General features: G+C 39.9%; 2 protein-coding genes and 2 non-coding genes across 8 annotated transcripts in view; 3 read left to right on the top strand and 1 right to left on the bottom strand.

The window, feature by feature from the left end:
* The first annotated feature begins 358 nt into the window (after window positions 1–358).
* On the top strand, window positions 359–7702 carry LOC121725889 (nucleosome assembly protein 1-like 1). 3 transcript variants are annotated; one of them, XM_042113053.1, is made up of 9 exons: window positions 359–479; window positions 839–947; window positions 1793–2000; window positions 2111–2265; window positions 2571–2701; window positions 3033–3193; window positions 3537–3725; window positions 4619–4741; window positions 6948–7702. In XM_042113053.1, the coding sequence occupies exons 2-9, from the start codon at window positions 844–846 to the stop codon at window positions 7059–7061; spliced, it is 1185 nt and encodes a 394-aa protein (XP_041968987.1). In that variant the 5' UTR covers window positions 359–479; window positions 839–843; the 3' UTR covers window positions 7062–7702. The 3 variants fall into 3 exon arrangements, with proteins under 3 accessions (XP_041968987.1, XP_041968986.1, XP_041968989.1); XM_042113052.1 differs by having other exon boundaries at window positions 6945–7702; XM_042113055.1 differs by lacking the exon at window positions 6948–7702 and adding an exon at window positions 5875–6818.
* Window positions 2427–2510, top strand: LOC121726713. Its single transcript, XR_006035573.1, has one exon. It is a non-coding gene; the product is annotated as a small nucleolar RNA Me18S-Um1356 (small nucleolar RNA).
* On the top strand, window positions 3390–3474 carry LOC121726712. Its single transcript, XR_006035572.1, has one exon. It is a non-coding gene; the product is annotated as a small nucleolar RNA Me18S-Um1356 (small nucleolar RNA).
* A 5576-nt stretch (window positions 7703–13278) lies between the features above and the next one.
* The window catches only part of LOC121725885 (stromal interaction molecule homolog), a 54896-nt gene continuing 51295 nt past the window's right edge, over window positions 13279–16879 (bottom strand). For 2 of the 3 annotated variants that reach the window (XM_042113044.1, XM_042113045.1), the window contains exons 12-14: window positions 14945–15038; window positions 14348–14476; window positions 13280–14044 (exon numbers count right to left, since the gene is read on the bottom strand). In XM_042113044.1, coding sequence (XP_041968978.1) covers window positions 13723–14044; window positions 14348–14476; window positions 14945–15038 — 545 coding nt within the window. In that variant the 3' untranslated portion in view covers window positions 13280–13722. Of the gene's footprint in view, window positions 14045–14347; window positions 14477–14944; window positions 15039–16879 lie in introns of all 3 variants that reach the window. The other variant, XM_042113046.1, reaches the window with a different exon arrangement.

Raw genomic sequence — 16879 nt, 5'->3', positions numbered from 1 at the left:
GTAACAAAACATTACATCGTTAAAATAAATATATTTCCTAAAAATAGTCTACACCCCTATTTAGTATTAGCGCATCCTTCGACCGCGGATTCTTGGAAATCTTTTGTTATTCTATTGTTGTCGCTATCACCATTCACCGGTACTCTTTTGGGGCTTGAACGCAGATAGAGCAGGGGCATAAAGTAGTCAAGATTTCGAATTTGTCATTTTTGTAAAAAAAAATATAAACGTCAATAATTTTGAATTTATTTCCGCGACTGTGGTGAGTGCCGACCAAGAAGTTTACACCCTGTGCCGACCATATATATACTAGTAATCTGTGGTGCCGACTGCCGAGTGTCTCAAATTTAAACTAGTAATCTGTTATCTGTGGCCGAGTGGCGACCGGTGCGATTCCTCGACAATCGCGAAACGACGTTCGTTTTTGCTTCATCTCGACGGCGCCATTTTCTTTTCTCTCGGAACTTGTCGGCAAGCTGGTAAGATTTGTGTTTTATTTTATTCATTATATATAATATATAATATAAAGTAAACCATTGTGGATTACACAAAGGGGTAATTGTAGCTTTTGTCAGTGTGTCATATATGAGCACGTTTTGTAGTAAAATCCTGGCACGACCATGTGGTCGGCGCCCGTGGTGAAACATGAACTGCGCATTAAAATATTTTGTCTTTATTGCATGATTGTTCCTACGATTTATTGATTTATTGTTTAACGTTAAAAAATTGGTCCAATAAAGAATCGCCTGATTGACGTAATTTTTTTTTTCACGTTCGGTGCGCCGGTGCGCGATCAACGTGGCGCGAATTCTTTGTTATCTTTTTCTATAATTTTTAGATAAAATGGGTACCGTAGAGCGCCCCGGTGATGCTACATCCGAGGTAGAGTCCGGAGAAGAGGAAGAGATCGTCGGCGGCGAAGATCTGGCCGCGCAGTTGATGAAGAGGTATGTATAATATATTGTAGCTAGGTTATGCGGAGTACGTTGATTTATTAATAGATAAACACGTAAAATACAAATCCGCCGACTGTTAGACGAAGAAAAACACGTGCTCTATAAAATCCTCGGTCTCATTACGACATAAAATTAACGTTGGCGCGATGACGTTCCCCAGAGAATCCCTTTTTCTTCGAACTCCTCGTGCGGAGTCCTTAAAACTGTCAAATGGAATGTGAGTCATGTGACATACTATTCAATGAATCATTCATTAATTCCACACATGATTGTAATTCCTCCAGACTCACCATAGCAAATTTTGTTATATGAATTGCTCATTGTAGGACTTAAGTGAGATCTGAGATGGCCTTGGAAATTAAATAATAAGTACATTCAATATTTTGTTAATTACACAAGCTAACTGGCACTAAATCTTCATTATAACATTCTTTAATGTTTCTCCTCGTGCTATACAATATATTGAGTATTTATTTAAGATAACAATTCTAAATTTGGAATAATTATGTCTCTGATCACTCAATGTGACCTTGAGTCAGTACAGACAGTCTACAGTCTACGGTCCTTGAGATACAGTGATGTAGAGATTACTGGTCAATGACCTATGAGTCATGCTCTACTTAGCAATAAGATGCTCCGAGCACTGCTTCAATAGATATTTGTTTTATATTACTTTCCTGAAAAAAAGCAGTGAATATAACTATGTATGATCATAGACTTTAGCATTTTGAGCATTTGGCTTAATAGAGTGCTATTAAAATAGTAAAGTCAAGTTAGAATTCTGCTGAATTGTCTCGATTTAAAGTCACAACTAATTGACCCCATGTTTTTTACAGTGGCATCACAAGAAACGAAATGTTGGCTGCCATCACAAACCGCATTCACGCGGAGGCTATTGCAGCTCTACCACCGAACGTGCGTCGTCGCATCAAAGCTCTCCGCTCCCTGCAAAAAGAATTTGTAGACATTGAGGCTAAATTCTACTCTGAAGTTCATGCCTTAGAGTGCAAATATGAGAAACTATACAAACCCCTGTTTGAAAAGGTAACTAGTACTACTGAAACTGTATTGTAGAAGTAAAATAAACTATAAAGTAATATAGATTGAAAAGAAATTCTTTGGTATTTATATAAGTAAATTTTGGTTCTTTTTAGCGTGCTCAAATTGTAAATGGAGTATACGAACCGAAAGATGAGGAGTGCCAGAACCCTTGGAGGGACGAGGCAGAGGAGGAGGAACTGGCACAAGCTGTCCAGAAGGCCGCCATCACCGACGGTGAGGACAAAACTGGCGAGAATAAACCAGAAGAGTAAGTTGAACAACAAAGTATTAAATTACATAAAGAGGTAAAATGTTTATGATTTCTCTGATCTTCAAAACTATGTGCTAATTGACTGTACACTTACTGAACAGGTAAACCACATCTAAACCTGTGATTTTGAATTAAGTTTAAAAGTCTGTAACTGCACATATGTTAACATGATGACAAACTATCACCAATTTCTGAAATTCATGATTGATTTCTTTAACATGCATCACCAACTGAGGACACAAAGCAAACAATTGTTCCCAAAAGACTTGTATATTTGTAATAAGCATGGAGTCGTTTTGCAGACCACCAATGGATCCTAATGTGAAAGGAATCCCAGACTTCTGGTATACCATCTTCAAGAATGTCTCGATGCTGTGTGAAATGATGCAGGAACACGACGAGCCTATTATAAAAAGTTTGCAGGACATTAAAGGTTAGTAGCTCTTGAAGACTTTTCTACATGCCGAAATTAGCTTGGCACTTGCTTCTGTAGAGTTTCCCTACAACAAGATTATAATATCACTTTAACACCTAATAAATATGGACCAATGCTTTTGGTCATGATCCAGATTGTGTAAGGGCCAACGAAGGCGCGTGCGATGGAGCGCGGACACGGGCGACGATGCTGCCCATTCTATTTTTCATTTATACTCACGCGAGCGTGCGCCCGCGCGAGTTTTAGCGTTGGCCCAAACATTACTAAATCTAATTAAATATTTGCACATTTTCTATGATTATAACTTATCAATCTATTTTGTCCACAGTGCAAATGCATGAGGATCCTATTGGTTTCACGTTGGAGTTCCACTTTGCTCCCAATGACTACTTCTCCGATACAATCTTAACAAAGGAATACTCAATGAAATGTAAACCTGATGAGGATAACCCCCTAGAGTTTGAGGGTCCAGAGATCTACTCATGCAAGGTAATTGATTTGTGTTACTCTACACTACTTAAAGTCTACTTTAAGTAATTTTCCGCCTCCGTCGATGAGAAAAATGTTATACGCACCATGGGCAGTAATTAATAAGAAATCTCTAAGATCACCAGCTTCGCCTCGGCCAACAATTACATGTGATCTGAGACATTTCTTATTTTCTTGCCCTAGGTGCGTAATTTACAATTTTTTACATGATGACAAACTTACACCAATTTCTGAGAATCATGATTGATTTCTTTAACATGCATCACCAACTGAGGATTTTTCATTAAGATTATCACAAATATAGATATAACTTTATGCTTACTAATTTTATGGTTTTCACTAGGGCTGCGAGATCAACTGGAAGAAAGGCAAGAATGTAACAGTGAAGACGATAAAAAAGAAGCAAAAGCACAAGTCTCGCGGCTCCGTCCGCACCATTACAAAGTCCGTGCAGGCCGACTCCTTCTTCAACTTCTTTGCCCCGCCCGCGATGCCCGAAGACCCCAACTCAACTCTGGCCTCAGACATTCAGGTTAATAAATATACTTGTACTAGTGGCCTGGTATTTGCTTTGATATATGTATAAAGTTAAAAAAAAAATGAACTTGCTTGTACTGTCAGGCGTCAACACTCAACAGTCAATACGAAAGTTTCAGTTTGATAGCACAATCCCCATCTGAAAAAAAGTTTCAAACTTGTGTAAGCTTATGTCAAACAATGAATAGCTGTTTGCTAAGATATATTGTTTTTCATAACTTTACTTGATGTCTAGAAAACACTTATGTTTATAAATCTGTGGAAACCGGCAACTTAGCTTTAGAAATTTTTTTTTAAATCTGAAATTGTGCTATAGGGGTAGATATTAGGATATTTTCGATGCAGTTAGACCATTCTCTTCGGCATAAAAAGTAGAATATGTAGGAGCACTCCTAAAGACAGGGCCCTAGACTCGAAATTATATTTCTGTATACAAAATAGAAAAGGGACACCCGGATGGAACAAAGTTATAAAAAAAACTCCATCTATTGACGCCCCATATAATAACATTTATTTAAATGTCCGGTAGATTTCCCTGTTTATTCTCAAAAACGCCATCTAGTTGACGCACAGGAATACTAAAGGGTCCCAACTCCTACACATTAACTCTGCTCTGGTCGGCAGGCTGCCTGACAGTCATTGAGCGTCGATACAAAATCGTCAGGCGGCGGCCTGTCGGCGAACTGTTAATGTGTGGGCCCTTAAATACCACTCAATATACGTCTAATCAACGCCATCTGCCCCTACAGGTACTAAAAAAGTGTCGAGGTCAAATATCGGTCTGTCTAGCCTCCTTTCGCTACGCGTTACGCGCGATAAGGAACTTCGTTCCAAAAAAGTAGGAGTCATAGATATAGATGACGGGCTCAAAGTATTGGTCGTGCGCAGGCGCTGCTGACGGCGGACTTCGAGGTTGGGCACTACATCCGCGAGCGCGTGGTCTCCCGCGCCGTGCTGCTCTACACCGGCGAGGGGCTGGACGACGACGATGATGATGACTACGAGGAGGAGGTGAGCGCTGACCACACACCGGGGGGCGAGTTTCGTAACGTCACCCGAGTGTGACAAGTAACGGCCTGTCCACATCTCCAAATTTACGTCAACGTAACGTAAAAATGCACGTCACGATGTAGCAACATTGTACGTCACCATGCCTTGTAAAACTGCCACATTCTTCACTACCATCTAGATATGGACCGCACGATACGTATTCTGCTTCTGCTATTGTTAAGATGGAGAGAGAGATTTGAGAAAAAAAGGGTAAAATGTTGCTACACCGTGACCTGCATTTTCACGTAATACGTTGACGTACATTTTCACGTCACAACGTACGTCGTGACGTGGAGATGTGGACAGGCCGTTAGGCGACGCAAGTGCGAGCGCGGACCTTCAGTTGCAGACATGGAATTTATGAGCATTCGCGAAAAACCTATTCAACAGGATGATTCACAATTCCTGTTTGTCTCAGGCTCGAAAACTTACCACGCGGTTGTTGGTCAACGCCAATGCGGCACGCGTTCAATCGGCTGTCGCGTCCATGGTATTGTCAAATTTGGTGAATCAGACATGTGGGCTTGTACATTCCACGCTCGCAACGGACAGTCCGCGCTCGCATCTTCGTCGCATTACAGGCGTATTACTGTATCATGACTTCTGTTTGTATAGGACATAGGTGGTAACGTTTCATACTTAGATTTGGCCCTTATAACCTTATAACCCTGTATAAATCAAGTGGATCTCAAATTTCTTATGCCTATCCATTGTTGGCCAACTTTTTCTATGAAGTCTAAGCATGCAACACTGACCTATTAAATATACCTTAATGTCGCAGCATAGACTTGCCCTTCTCTTTCATATTTTACACTCGTCATCTTTAATGTAGTTTAGACTTAAGAAATAGTTAATGATGCATTGTGCGCATGGACTCAATGAATAGTGAATTTTACATCCATCTGCGAATTTTTGTAACTAGTGCATGGTAGAGTATTTTGCTTGGCAAATGCTTCTTACGTATTACGTTGTTACCTAGTTATCTACAACTCATAACAGTAACTACTCCTCTTCCCTGTACATGGTCTCGGACTAGGCGTCTATCTCTGGTCGGATTCATGACATCACCACCAAAAGCGACGTTTTGATTTCAGGAGGATTCGTACTCCGATGAAGACTCCGGTACTGAGGAGGTTTCCGATGAGGAGGAGTGATGCGGAGTTGTATCTAACCGTCCCTTAGCTTTACGTCTTAGGCATCGCCGGCCGACTGTCGGCTCGGTCCGATGGGCGCGCCCTGTCGCTTTAGCCTCGAATCGTATCTATTTTGTAATCGAATTTTTGTATATGTACCAAAAAAATATAAAATTGAACGTCGCCCGGCGGCGAGTGAATCTATATAATACTCCCAGTGGTATGCGTCAGCGAAGAGGTCGCATCTGACTTGTAATGACCACAGGAAATTGACAGATGTGTCCGTGATATAACCGGTGGCTATAGTCATAATTGTTAGTTAACGACGCTAGGTATTTATTACGATGAACTTCTCGCTCGGTCCCGATCTATGCATGGTTTATCCGTAGAGTAGATAAATATGTCGTAGATAGCCGCGCGACGCGACGAGAAGTATGAGGTGCCTTATTATTGTAATGCATGCTGGGACTACATGTCTTACGATACCTGTATTGCATTTCTAGTATAGATATACAATTCTTATTCTATGTTTTATTTTAGTCGATGGTGTGTATTATGATGTTTACGCATTTTACGTATTTGTTTGTAATATTAAATTTAATGTGATACAATTACTCTCCTAAGGCTATTTTATAATGATGTTTCCTACTAAGATGCACCATTCCAATCTATCGTGTCGTTTGAGAAACGAGAATCTCTGGTGCCAAAAGCATTTATCTAGCACGAGACGAGAACTGTGATCCGCGTCTCCCGACGGAGCGGTAGTTTCGTGTACTGGAATGTAGATTATTATAATATATTTTTTTATTTATGTAACTTTTTATCGAAGTCGTAGTCGAGAACCGTTAACGCTTCTATGTTTTGGCATGTCGGCAACGATGACATTAAAATTTTAAGCTTTTTTATTTATGTGTTTCATTCGTTTCGATCCTCTCACGCATGCGCGACCGACCCGCAGATGGTTGCAAAATTCACTACGAGTAAGCGCTCGTCGCATCGGCGCTCGGCTGAGTGGTGTGTTTGTGTGCCAGGAGGAGGAGGAGTGCTCGTCGGAGGAGAGCGAGGAGGACGAGGGGGCGCCGCGCCGCCGCGGCAGGAAGCCGGCCAAGGGCGCGCACGCCAAGCCCGCCGAGTGCAACCAGCAATAGCGCCAGCCCCCTGCCCCCGCCGCCGCCGCCGCCGCCGCCGACGCCGCCGACCACCTCGACAGCGACCAAATACTGGTGCTCCACGTCTTCACTCATCCCAACTGACTTGTAGGATGAGCCTCCCGTGACGTGACCGTTGTGTATTTTCGTAGCGGGGCGCCGGTTTTTGTTGGCTAACTAGGTCGCCTGCCGGGGCGAGCGGCACCCCCGCGACCGACCCGTTCTGTTTCGTTCGAACCGTAGGTTCCGATCGTGAGATTCTTTTCTCCGTCCCGCTATCGTGTTGCAAAAAGTCGAAACGCCCAATAAGTTGATCATTGGATTCTCTGTATCATAAACGTTGTATGTTGCGAGTTAGACATTCCTGTTTGTTTTGTTCCGCTTCGAGCCTAAACGTCTTAAAAACGTCTTAAAATACTGTCGTGTAGTTTACGAATTGAGGTGTTAATTGTATGACAATTGTTTAAACATTTTATGGGAAGTCTATTTATTACATGTTAGTAGATGACATCGTCTATAAGACTGTACTAGTGTGTAAAATATGCGCGTCGGTCTGATCGAACGCTAAAAATTCAGAAGTATCTGATACCGCAGGCTGCTAGGTTATTTGTACACATTTTTAAATAAAATAGTTCATAAGACTTTGCATTTTATTCGAGCGTCATCCAGATAGACTCGCTTACCTAAAATGGAGTGTGGAGGAGGAATAAAACGTCTAGTTTACTTTTGGTATATTTATTTAAGTAACAAGGTATTCCGTATTTATCACGTTTTGTCTTTTTATAAAACTCAGATCTCGGGATTTACAAACTCACGTGAGTCGCAGGACTCCTATGCTAGTTTTGTGACAAATATTAACAAAACAATCTTATTTTAATTTACTGGTCTACAACATGTTGAATCGGATCGTACTATTGCCATTTTTTTGCATAAATTGCAAGATTTACACCAGTATCAGCCACGGTTCAGACATAGGTAGTCGAGACCCGTGCGTTTTTAAATCTCACGCAACTTACCAAGACTTGTTTACACTGAACCGCGTGATTTTTGCTGTGTCTTTCACAGGAGTTGATCTGTCCAACGTTGTTGGTTAACTTTTTATAAACTCCTGCCCAGAAACCTCAGTCAACCCAGTATATTTCATTGCATTAGCTATTTTCACTCAACGAATTGCCATGTAAACTATTTTCGCCGTGTAGGTTTTTCGGAACCGTAAATTCAACAAAATACAAATCATGCTGAATTCTGCTGCTGGAATCGACAAACTTAAAAACCTGTTCACTTTAATAATCCTTTAATAAAATAAAGTGTGAAAACACAATCTGAACCACGGCTTGCATGGCCAACTTAGCAATTCACTTAGAATAATACCTATTCGAACTTAGAGTTCGCGCCACCAAAAAAGTCCAGCGGTAAAATTAAGAACTAATTTAATTTGTTATCACATTTTTAGACCTCACCTCATATTCGTCCTTCCTATTACATTATTAATACTCTACATACATAGTGCCGAAGGTTTTGTCTGTAAAATTAATAATGAACGATGCTACAGATAAACAACGCGATTACAGCGCCGCGTTTGCGGGACTTATTTTGTGGCGCGGATTCACTGACCTCCGTTATACAAGTACGCTGGACTTATGATACCCACCTATTTTTTGTGCATATTTGAAGCGGAATCGGCGCCCCCAATGCGGGGGAAGAGAACTAAATGTGACGTAAATTGCAAATGGCCGCTTAATCGTTATTGGTTGTCATCACTAGTATTAGTTCCAAGTACTCTCACTACTGCCACAGTATAGCAATATGACATATCCCTACAGTAGTGAAACGAATGTAGGTACTTGCGCAGAGCAACGGAGGGGTACCCGCGGGGAAGCGGGCGGCGCGGGCCCGCGTACACTAACTCGCGGAGTTTGTGTACCTGCGCCCACAGGGGTGACGTTGGCGCGTTGTCTACGAATTTTGTGTTATAAAACGATAACTTATCTTATAAACAATGGGATATTATAATAAATGTTCAGTGTACGGATGTAAATCTGATTCAAAAAACAAAAAGGATTTAAATTTAATAAATATCGGTTCACAGTTTACACTAATATTGTGTTGGCCTTGGCGGCATATATTTGCATCTCTGTTTTATTGTTTACGTTGTAAGAAGTGTAACAAGGAGAGAAACAATAAAGAATAAATTAAAAATCTGTCAAATACCCTGTTACATACTAATTAGTACCTACCTACCCAGGTACAAATATCAAGTGTAACATACCGCGCATGTAATAAGAGTTTTGAAGTGCTTCTGTTACACCTGACGTGTGATTAATTATTGGATAAATTATATATTCGAAATTTCGAATGCGTCTTCATTATTTTAATCCTTCGAGCGTGATTCGTGGATCCTTGGAAATCTATTGTTATTCTATTGTGTCTCGCTCACCGGTGAGCTTATGGGGCTTGATGGGTTAATTAATTTTTTAAATAGAGAACTAAAATCATCTAAAAATAAAGTTTCACGTAAATATCTGGCAGTACGACATAATATGTACGAATCATCTACCGGCTCAAAAATTTCTATTCCACTCCGGTCAAGACCTTGCTGGTCCAGTCCCTTATCTTTCCTATAATTAACTATGGTGACGTGTGCTGTTTAGATCTTAATGCCGACAAACTAGATAAACTCCACCGATTGTTTAATAATTGCCTCCGATTTATATTCAACCTTCGAAAATACGACCATGTTTCTTCGTGTCGCTCCAAGCTACACTGGTTACCAGTACGTCAGCGCCGCTCTGTGCAGGCATTGTGTGTGCTATATTCACTGCTGCATCATCCCCATACTCCCGAATATCTCGCCCCTTACTTTCAATACCGTTGCAGCAGGCACGATAAAAACCTCCGATCTACTTCAAATCAGCTTTTAAGTTGCCCTTCTTACAAGTCAAGTTCCGTCCACTCTTCTTTTAATATCCAGGCTATTCTCCTCTGGAACGCTCCTCCTCCGTAAATCAGGATGTCAAAAACCAGAGATGCTTTTAAGGGTACGTGAGTTTTACTTGAAACAGTTGGCAGACTCTTAGTTTTCATAATTTATGACATAAATTAATATTTTTAGCATCATAATTGATCAACTATATATTATTATAATATAGTTATTATATAATAATATATTACGTATGGTAATTGGTTTTATTGATATATAATTTTATGTGTGATAATATGTATATTATAAGTATAGTATAATATTATACAATATATATTTTATAAGTATAATATATATTTATTGTTTTTTTCTGTCTTTTCCTCTTTCAACTCGACTGGCACCTATACAACTATGTCCTTGTATCGCCCAAAGGTTGACTGGTAGATAATGCCATACGGCATTAAGTCCACCTTTGTACCTATAGGTGCATAAAGTTTTTAAAATAAATAAAATAAACAAATATGTAAATATAACACGCTGATTAAACAGATTAAATAATAACATTTACATTACAAGCACAATATTTTATTTTTATTTTATTTCCCGTTTCGTGGCAACCCTGGCATATCTGCTCGGTACCTGTCATCGGTGGCGGCATCGTGTGACGTCAAAGGCGTTTCGTTACTGTAGGGCCTAATATTGCTATACTGTGCTACTGCTATCAGCGGTAATATGGCGACTTTCAAACGTCATTTTTACGTCAGATTTAGTTCTCTTCCCCCGCATTGGGTGCGCTGATTCCGCTTCAAATATACAAAAAATAGCTGTCATTTCAAAGGGTATCTTAAGTCCAGCGTACTTGTATAACTACTACTTGTCTGCGCGCGGATTTTACGGTATATTGTTTACAGCTGCTGCAAAGAAATAGTAACAAACCAATGGGCGTAAGTATTTTCCCACAAAATAAATTGATGTACATACCAATATTACACACTCCTACCCAGTTTTTTTACAGTTATAGATATAAGTAAATATTATTTCAAGAGATCTTCCAACGTATGATTATAATCATCAATCATGATAATTATCATTAAGTACAATTATTTAGAAATAGTACTTACTGAATGGTGGCGCTATATCTTCGTTGAAGTTCTAACCACGTAAATCGTAATATAACAGGGTTATATCCTACGAATATTATATCAGAATACATATTAAGATGGCTAATAAAAAAAGGTTGTGAAACCTTGGCTAGAGTTTTATAAGTACGTCGGTTAGTCGGTACTTTATGTAATACTTAGGCCGTGTAAAAAGTACATATTCACATATAAAACGCGAATTACATAGATTCAGTCATATTTAGCACCTGAATTCACCTAAAATTAATTAAGTGAGCATAACAAAAACTCACTATCTAGATACACGCACAAAGATATTTCCTGCTCGACCAGACCCAAATTTTTTTGGAATTGTTCGTGGTAGAATTAGAAATTACCATGAGTATGGCGCTCCCACTATTTAACTGTGCTGCGATTTTATCGTACCCTTAGGGCCAACGCTAAAATACGGGCGGATGCGGGCGCGGGCGCACGCGTCGGGAGACCGCCGCGAGCCACGAATCCGCGAGCGGGCACCCGTCGCGTGCGCCCATCTCATTTAGCACTGCTAGTATATTTTTTTTATCTCGAGCGTGTACAGTTGTGTCGAGTAGATTACCATGGATTATTTACTAATTTATTTTTTAATGATTTCTTAGGTTTACGCGAGTATCACTCATTATATTACAAAGTTCAAACACTTACGGATTTTGTCGCGGAGCACTTTGATTAATCCCGACGTTGCAGTTCTTTGATAAATCCGTAACCTTGTAATATAATGAATTTATTATTTGGCAAAAAGAAAGGCGTCGCCCGCGTCCGCGCTCCGTAGCACGCGCCTGCGCTGCCCATATTTTTCATTTATACACACGCGAGCGTGCGCCCGCGCGAGTTTTAGCGTTGGCCCTTAAGCAAAACACCCATGATGCGATAAGCAATCGCTTTTAAATTATACTTTTACAAAGTAAGTATTTTATAAGCCCTCCAGACATCTTAACCGTTCAAAACAGTAGTCGGCAAACGGCGGCCCGCAAATGTCTTGCAAATAAGATATTTTTAAAACAAAGTAAGTTTCAAGGGTTAATATCCCAAGTGCCGCCCCCCTTTAGTTATTTAGCCACCTTGTGGCCATTGCCGGCTTAAAGTTTGCCGACCGCTGGCTGAAATCATGTTTTACAGCTAGGTGCAACTTCTAAACATTGTAGTTTACGATATAAAATCTATAAATCTTTTTGTTTATTATTTACAAGGTTATTAAATTAAGTTTTACATTGGTATGCACTATGCACATATAACCTATAAATTGAACTAGGACCTAGACATTTATACAAATATTTAACATTTTAGGTCACATGCAATGTCGTAAAAGATGACAATTATTATATTAGTGTTTGTTGTACATTAGGATAGATAATATTTTCATTTAACAAATAATTAAGTTCTGGTGGTCAAATCAAGATAAACCAATGAAAAGAAAATGATTACGCAGTACTTATCCCCTCGTATTATATCACACGCTTACACTAGTTTCATGGTACGAGAGAATAAATTATTTAATTCATTTTTCAAATATGTTCTATAAAATACGCGATGGCTCCACGTCACAGCACAGACATATAATCTATCTTGATCTATGTCTGTGCGTCACAGTCTACGGCCGGTTCACAGTTCACACTGTACTCGGCGAAACCGCGCTAAAGCGACACGACGCGACGCTTCAGAAGTTTCGCGTCGTCGTGTCGCGCGCAGTTTAGCGCAGTTTCGCCTCAACACGTGTTCATAATACTAGGCTTTAAAGGAACTTATTCACCAAACATTAAATTAAAAATATTTGTTGGCATCCCCTAATCATCTATTTATTGCTCTTCAGATCTTTATTTTATAATGGAAGCATAATTCTCAAGTCCAAAATAGCGCTATACAATATACATATAAAATAAAATCAACAATCCTATCTACCATAAAACTTTTTATGCGAAAAATCTTGCAAAATACTTAGTCAAACAATCCCACCACTAAAGTCATAATATAAAAATATGTAAAAGGTTTTTTGTGTAATAATTAAGAATTTAAATAAATTGGAATTGTTGTACTATTTACAATAGGTAAAATTAGCGGTAATTGGCTTTATATTGATGAGATTATAATATATAGAGTGTTACAAAACTAAGTGATAATACTTTAGGGAGTGTATGTAACAAGGGACTCATCCTAAAGTATTAGCACTTAGTTTTGTTACACCTGTATAAAAATTAGCTTCAAAAGGAAAAATGTCTACGTTTCCGCATTTTAGTTTTAAATAAATACAGTGAATGTCAAAATCAAACGTGCAAAATAAATATCAGTGAATAAACGGGCAAATCATACGATACACAATCAACCAATACAGTCTCATACAGGTGAATCGGAATCTAAGTAAAAATAATATACACTGATGGAAAAAAAAATACAAAAAGTATTTTCTGGATCATACTGGCAAGTTAAATTTGTTGTACAATAAAATATGCTACTAATTCCTGCTTTTAAGTAATACTCTCTGGAGGATGGTACTCCTGAAATTTAATTGCTCTAATATTCTACATCGTAATAAAACCCTAGTACGTGTACATTGCGTCGCGTGTGCGGCGCGCGCGGGCGCGTGCGGTCACGCCGGCGTCTTGGCTTTCTTGCCGAACGGCAGCTGCAGGCGGCGGCGGCGCGGCTTGGCCTCGTCCTCCACCAGCGACGAGTCAGTGGACTCTTCCTCCTGCGGGGGCGTCTCGATCCCCTCGGCGAGGGGGCGCTGGCGCGGGGCGGCGTGGCGGGGCGGGGGGCGGGGCTCCTCCCCCAGGACGTCGGAGGAGCGCGAGCGCGCGATGGGGTAGTTGGCGAAGGGGCGGCGCGGTGGCGGCAGCGGGCGCGCGCGTAGCTGCGGCTGCGACTGCGACTGCGACGGCCGCGGTAGCTCCTCGCCCGTCCAGTTCACGCTGAAAATTAGATCAACATGCACGATTATAAAGGCCACTATAAAAATGGTCTCTTTCTGTCGGTGAGTACACAGTGTTGAGTGACATAATATATTGGCAAATAAAATATGTAATTAGTTCCCACAGCATTTCTATTTTCGCGCAAATCTCCTAGTCATTTTAGGCCTGCCGGGGGGACAATTGGCAGCGTGCCTTCACCTCGGCTTACAACGACGAAGCTTGAAATTGCGATGCGGGCAATTTATGTCACCCTCAATTCTTAAAGGTTGATCAACGCGAGCTTTTATCACCGAATGTACTCACTTGTCGCCGCCCAGCACGAAGCTGACGGGCGCGTCGGGCGACTTGCGCACGTCGGTCTGCGAGCCGCGCGCGCGCTCCTCCACCTTGCGGTCGCGCGCCTCCGCCGCCAGACGCTCCTCTAGCTGAAGCCTGGAAACAGACAAACATTGTTAATCTGTTGCTTAATTCCTAATCTCTTAAATACATATCTAGTCAGGACGCGAGAAAATCGCACACAGTCCTCATCGTTACTTTTTTCTTTACATAAACATAATTAACGGGTTTCTGTAAAAACGAAATAGCAATCCTTGCGCCTGAGCGACGAGACGAGTAGGCATGGGTCAAAATTTGTTTTCGCTTTGCGGCCGTACTTTGTAAAGTCACCGCGGTTATTATGCGAGTCTTTCGATTTCCGCACACTTATTTAACCGTTAGCGTCGAACCCTGCACACATAAGACCCTGCTTTTCAAGAAAACTACAAGGGCACACTTTACACAAATAAGGGCACATTCTATGAAGCCTCCGCTCTAATTAGGGGTAGGAAGAAAGTAAGAAATCGACAACATCTGGCTGGGGTAACGTTTCCTGATCCTAGATAATACAAAATGCTGGTTTACCTGGCCTCAGCGAGCCTCAGGTCTAGCGGATAGTGCGGGGTGTCACTCGCCTCGCTGCCGCTAGAGTCCTCGCGCCACAGCAAGTTGTCCGCGACTGTACACAACATTCAATGTAACACACTCTCTCACTAAAAAATATTTACACGTGTAACGTACACGTTTTGTCGTCTATCGAGCTACAAGGATAAGGACAAAAATTGTAAGTTATCTAGTGTGTAAATATTTTGGGCGAATCGTCACCGCCACCGCAGGCTTAACGTTCTTACAATTTACAAAACTATACACAACATGTATATTATGATGATTCAATATTGAGAAATAAGTAAGTTATTTTTATTAACATGAAAAATTCGTAAATGACATCAAAGTTTCTTTTCGTCAAAGGCATGTATGAAATATTTAGTTTAAAAAAAGTCAAGACAAGTAAGCGTCCCGAGGCAAGCATAATAAAAGAGTTTCTTACCTGAGAATGTTGCCACACTATGGATAGCCACATATAGGAGGCTACAAGCTGAAGGGTGGGCAAAAATAAAACAAAATCACAATCGTCAAAAGCTTTCAAACGTGCAAATATTATGTATGGGTATAGACTATAGAAGTATAGTGTTGTATGCTGATGTTAATATTTTGATGTAAAAATATGATAACTCCGAACAACCTCCTTATTTCTTTAAAACATTTCTAAGTAATAAAATTGTAAAATGGAATTTAATTATGTTATACTTTTCTTACATTATACTTAGTATTAATAATTGTAATACAAAGATAAATATAAGAATTGCGTTGTTAAATATTAAATGAATGAATGACGTTGTATTAACAAAAAGGAAAAAGCGAATTGAAGCATGATTTGAGTGATTAAAATATACCTTAAGAAGATGATATATTTAAAATTTTCCTCAAAGTTGCAATTACTTAAAATTGCATGTGGGTGACAGTTTAAAACCTATTACGTATAATATGTTTAGTGCATATTAGCTGCTTTTGTTATTTTCAAAGTCAAACATGTGGTGCTCTTATTAATAAAATGATGTAAAATATTGTTGAAAATGTAGAATTTTGTTCTATCTACAGTTTGTCAAAAAAGTCATGAAATTAAAAAGTGGCAACATTGTAGTGTCATCCATTTTTTCTTAGATTGATTTGAAAGGGATGACACTACGATGTTGCCACTTTTTAATTTCATGACTTTTTTGACAGACTGTATAGGAACCATCATCGGTTTATTGCGCTAAAAGTTATAAAGAAAATAATTTTTAAGTACAGTACGTAGGCAAAATAAGTAAATTTTTACTAGCCGCTAAAATCAATCTGCTTTCGACTCTCAATAGCAGATACTGTCTATTTTACTGTCCGTATCTCCAACACAGTGTTTTTCAAACTGGGTCGCGTATGCAGATACGTTGAAAAACACAAAAATTCATTGGTTGCTATATTAATTACAGATACTTAGCGTTTATTACGTATATAATATTTTCTTTCTTGCTTCTCTTTGGAAAAAGAGACAGACGATTACTAGCATAAAAGTAAAACTTATGTTTACCAGATAGGTGTACTGTGTAGGTATCAAAGGGACAACATAGACGCCCTCCGAGCCGTCGGTACGGACGACGACGGTCTTGAGTCGAACTTGCTAGTATTTTTGCGTTGCATCAACCATGCGTGACAGAGAAGGACAGAGGCCTTATGTCGCGCTCTCTGTCTATATTGGTCGTTTTGACGGGACTCTCTTCTCGTCCGAACGTTTTCTGTGGATCCTGCAATGGTGTGTTCGTGTATGATCGGATGGTCATGCAAGCAAACCCTCACCACTCGATACAAAACTGCTGCACAATATTTCATACATGCTTTTAACGTAGCCCATGAGAAAGCTTGAAAGCTCCTTCACGATTGTGACGAAAGAGTCGTATTCAAAATATATTTATTCAATAAAAA

The sequence above is a fragment of the Aricia agestis genome, chromosome 4 (genome assembly GCF_905147365.1).
Source record: "Aricia agestis chromosome 4, ilAriAges1.1, whole genome shotgun sequence".
Classification (NCBI taxonomy): domain Eukaryota; kingdom Metazoa; phylum Arthropoda; class Insecta; order Lepidoptera; family Lycaenidae; genus Aricia; species Aricia agestis.
This window is presented reverse-complemented; position numbering and strand designations above follow the sequence as displayed.

Bases quoted from the DNA above. Each gene is read 5' to 3' on its own strand.
- LOC121725889 (XM_042113052.1), top strand. From the start codon at position 844: ATGGGTACCGTAGAGCGCCCCGGTGATGCTACATCCGAGGTAGAGTCC. The intron at 3,194-3,536 runs GTAATTGATTTG...GGTTTTCACTAG, and splicing joins CAGAGATCTACTCATGCAAG to GGCTGCGAGATCAACTGGAA. The intron at 4,742-6,944 runs GTGAGCGCTGAC...TTTGTGTGCCAG, and splicing joins ATGATGACTACGAGGAGGAG to GAGGAGGAGGAGTGCTCGTC.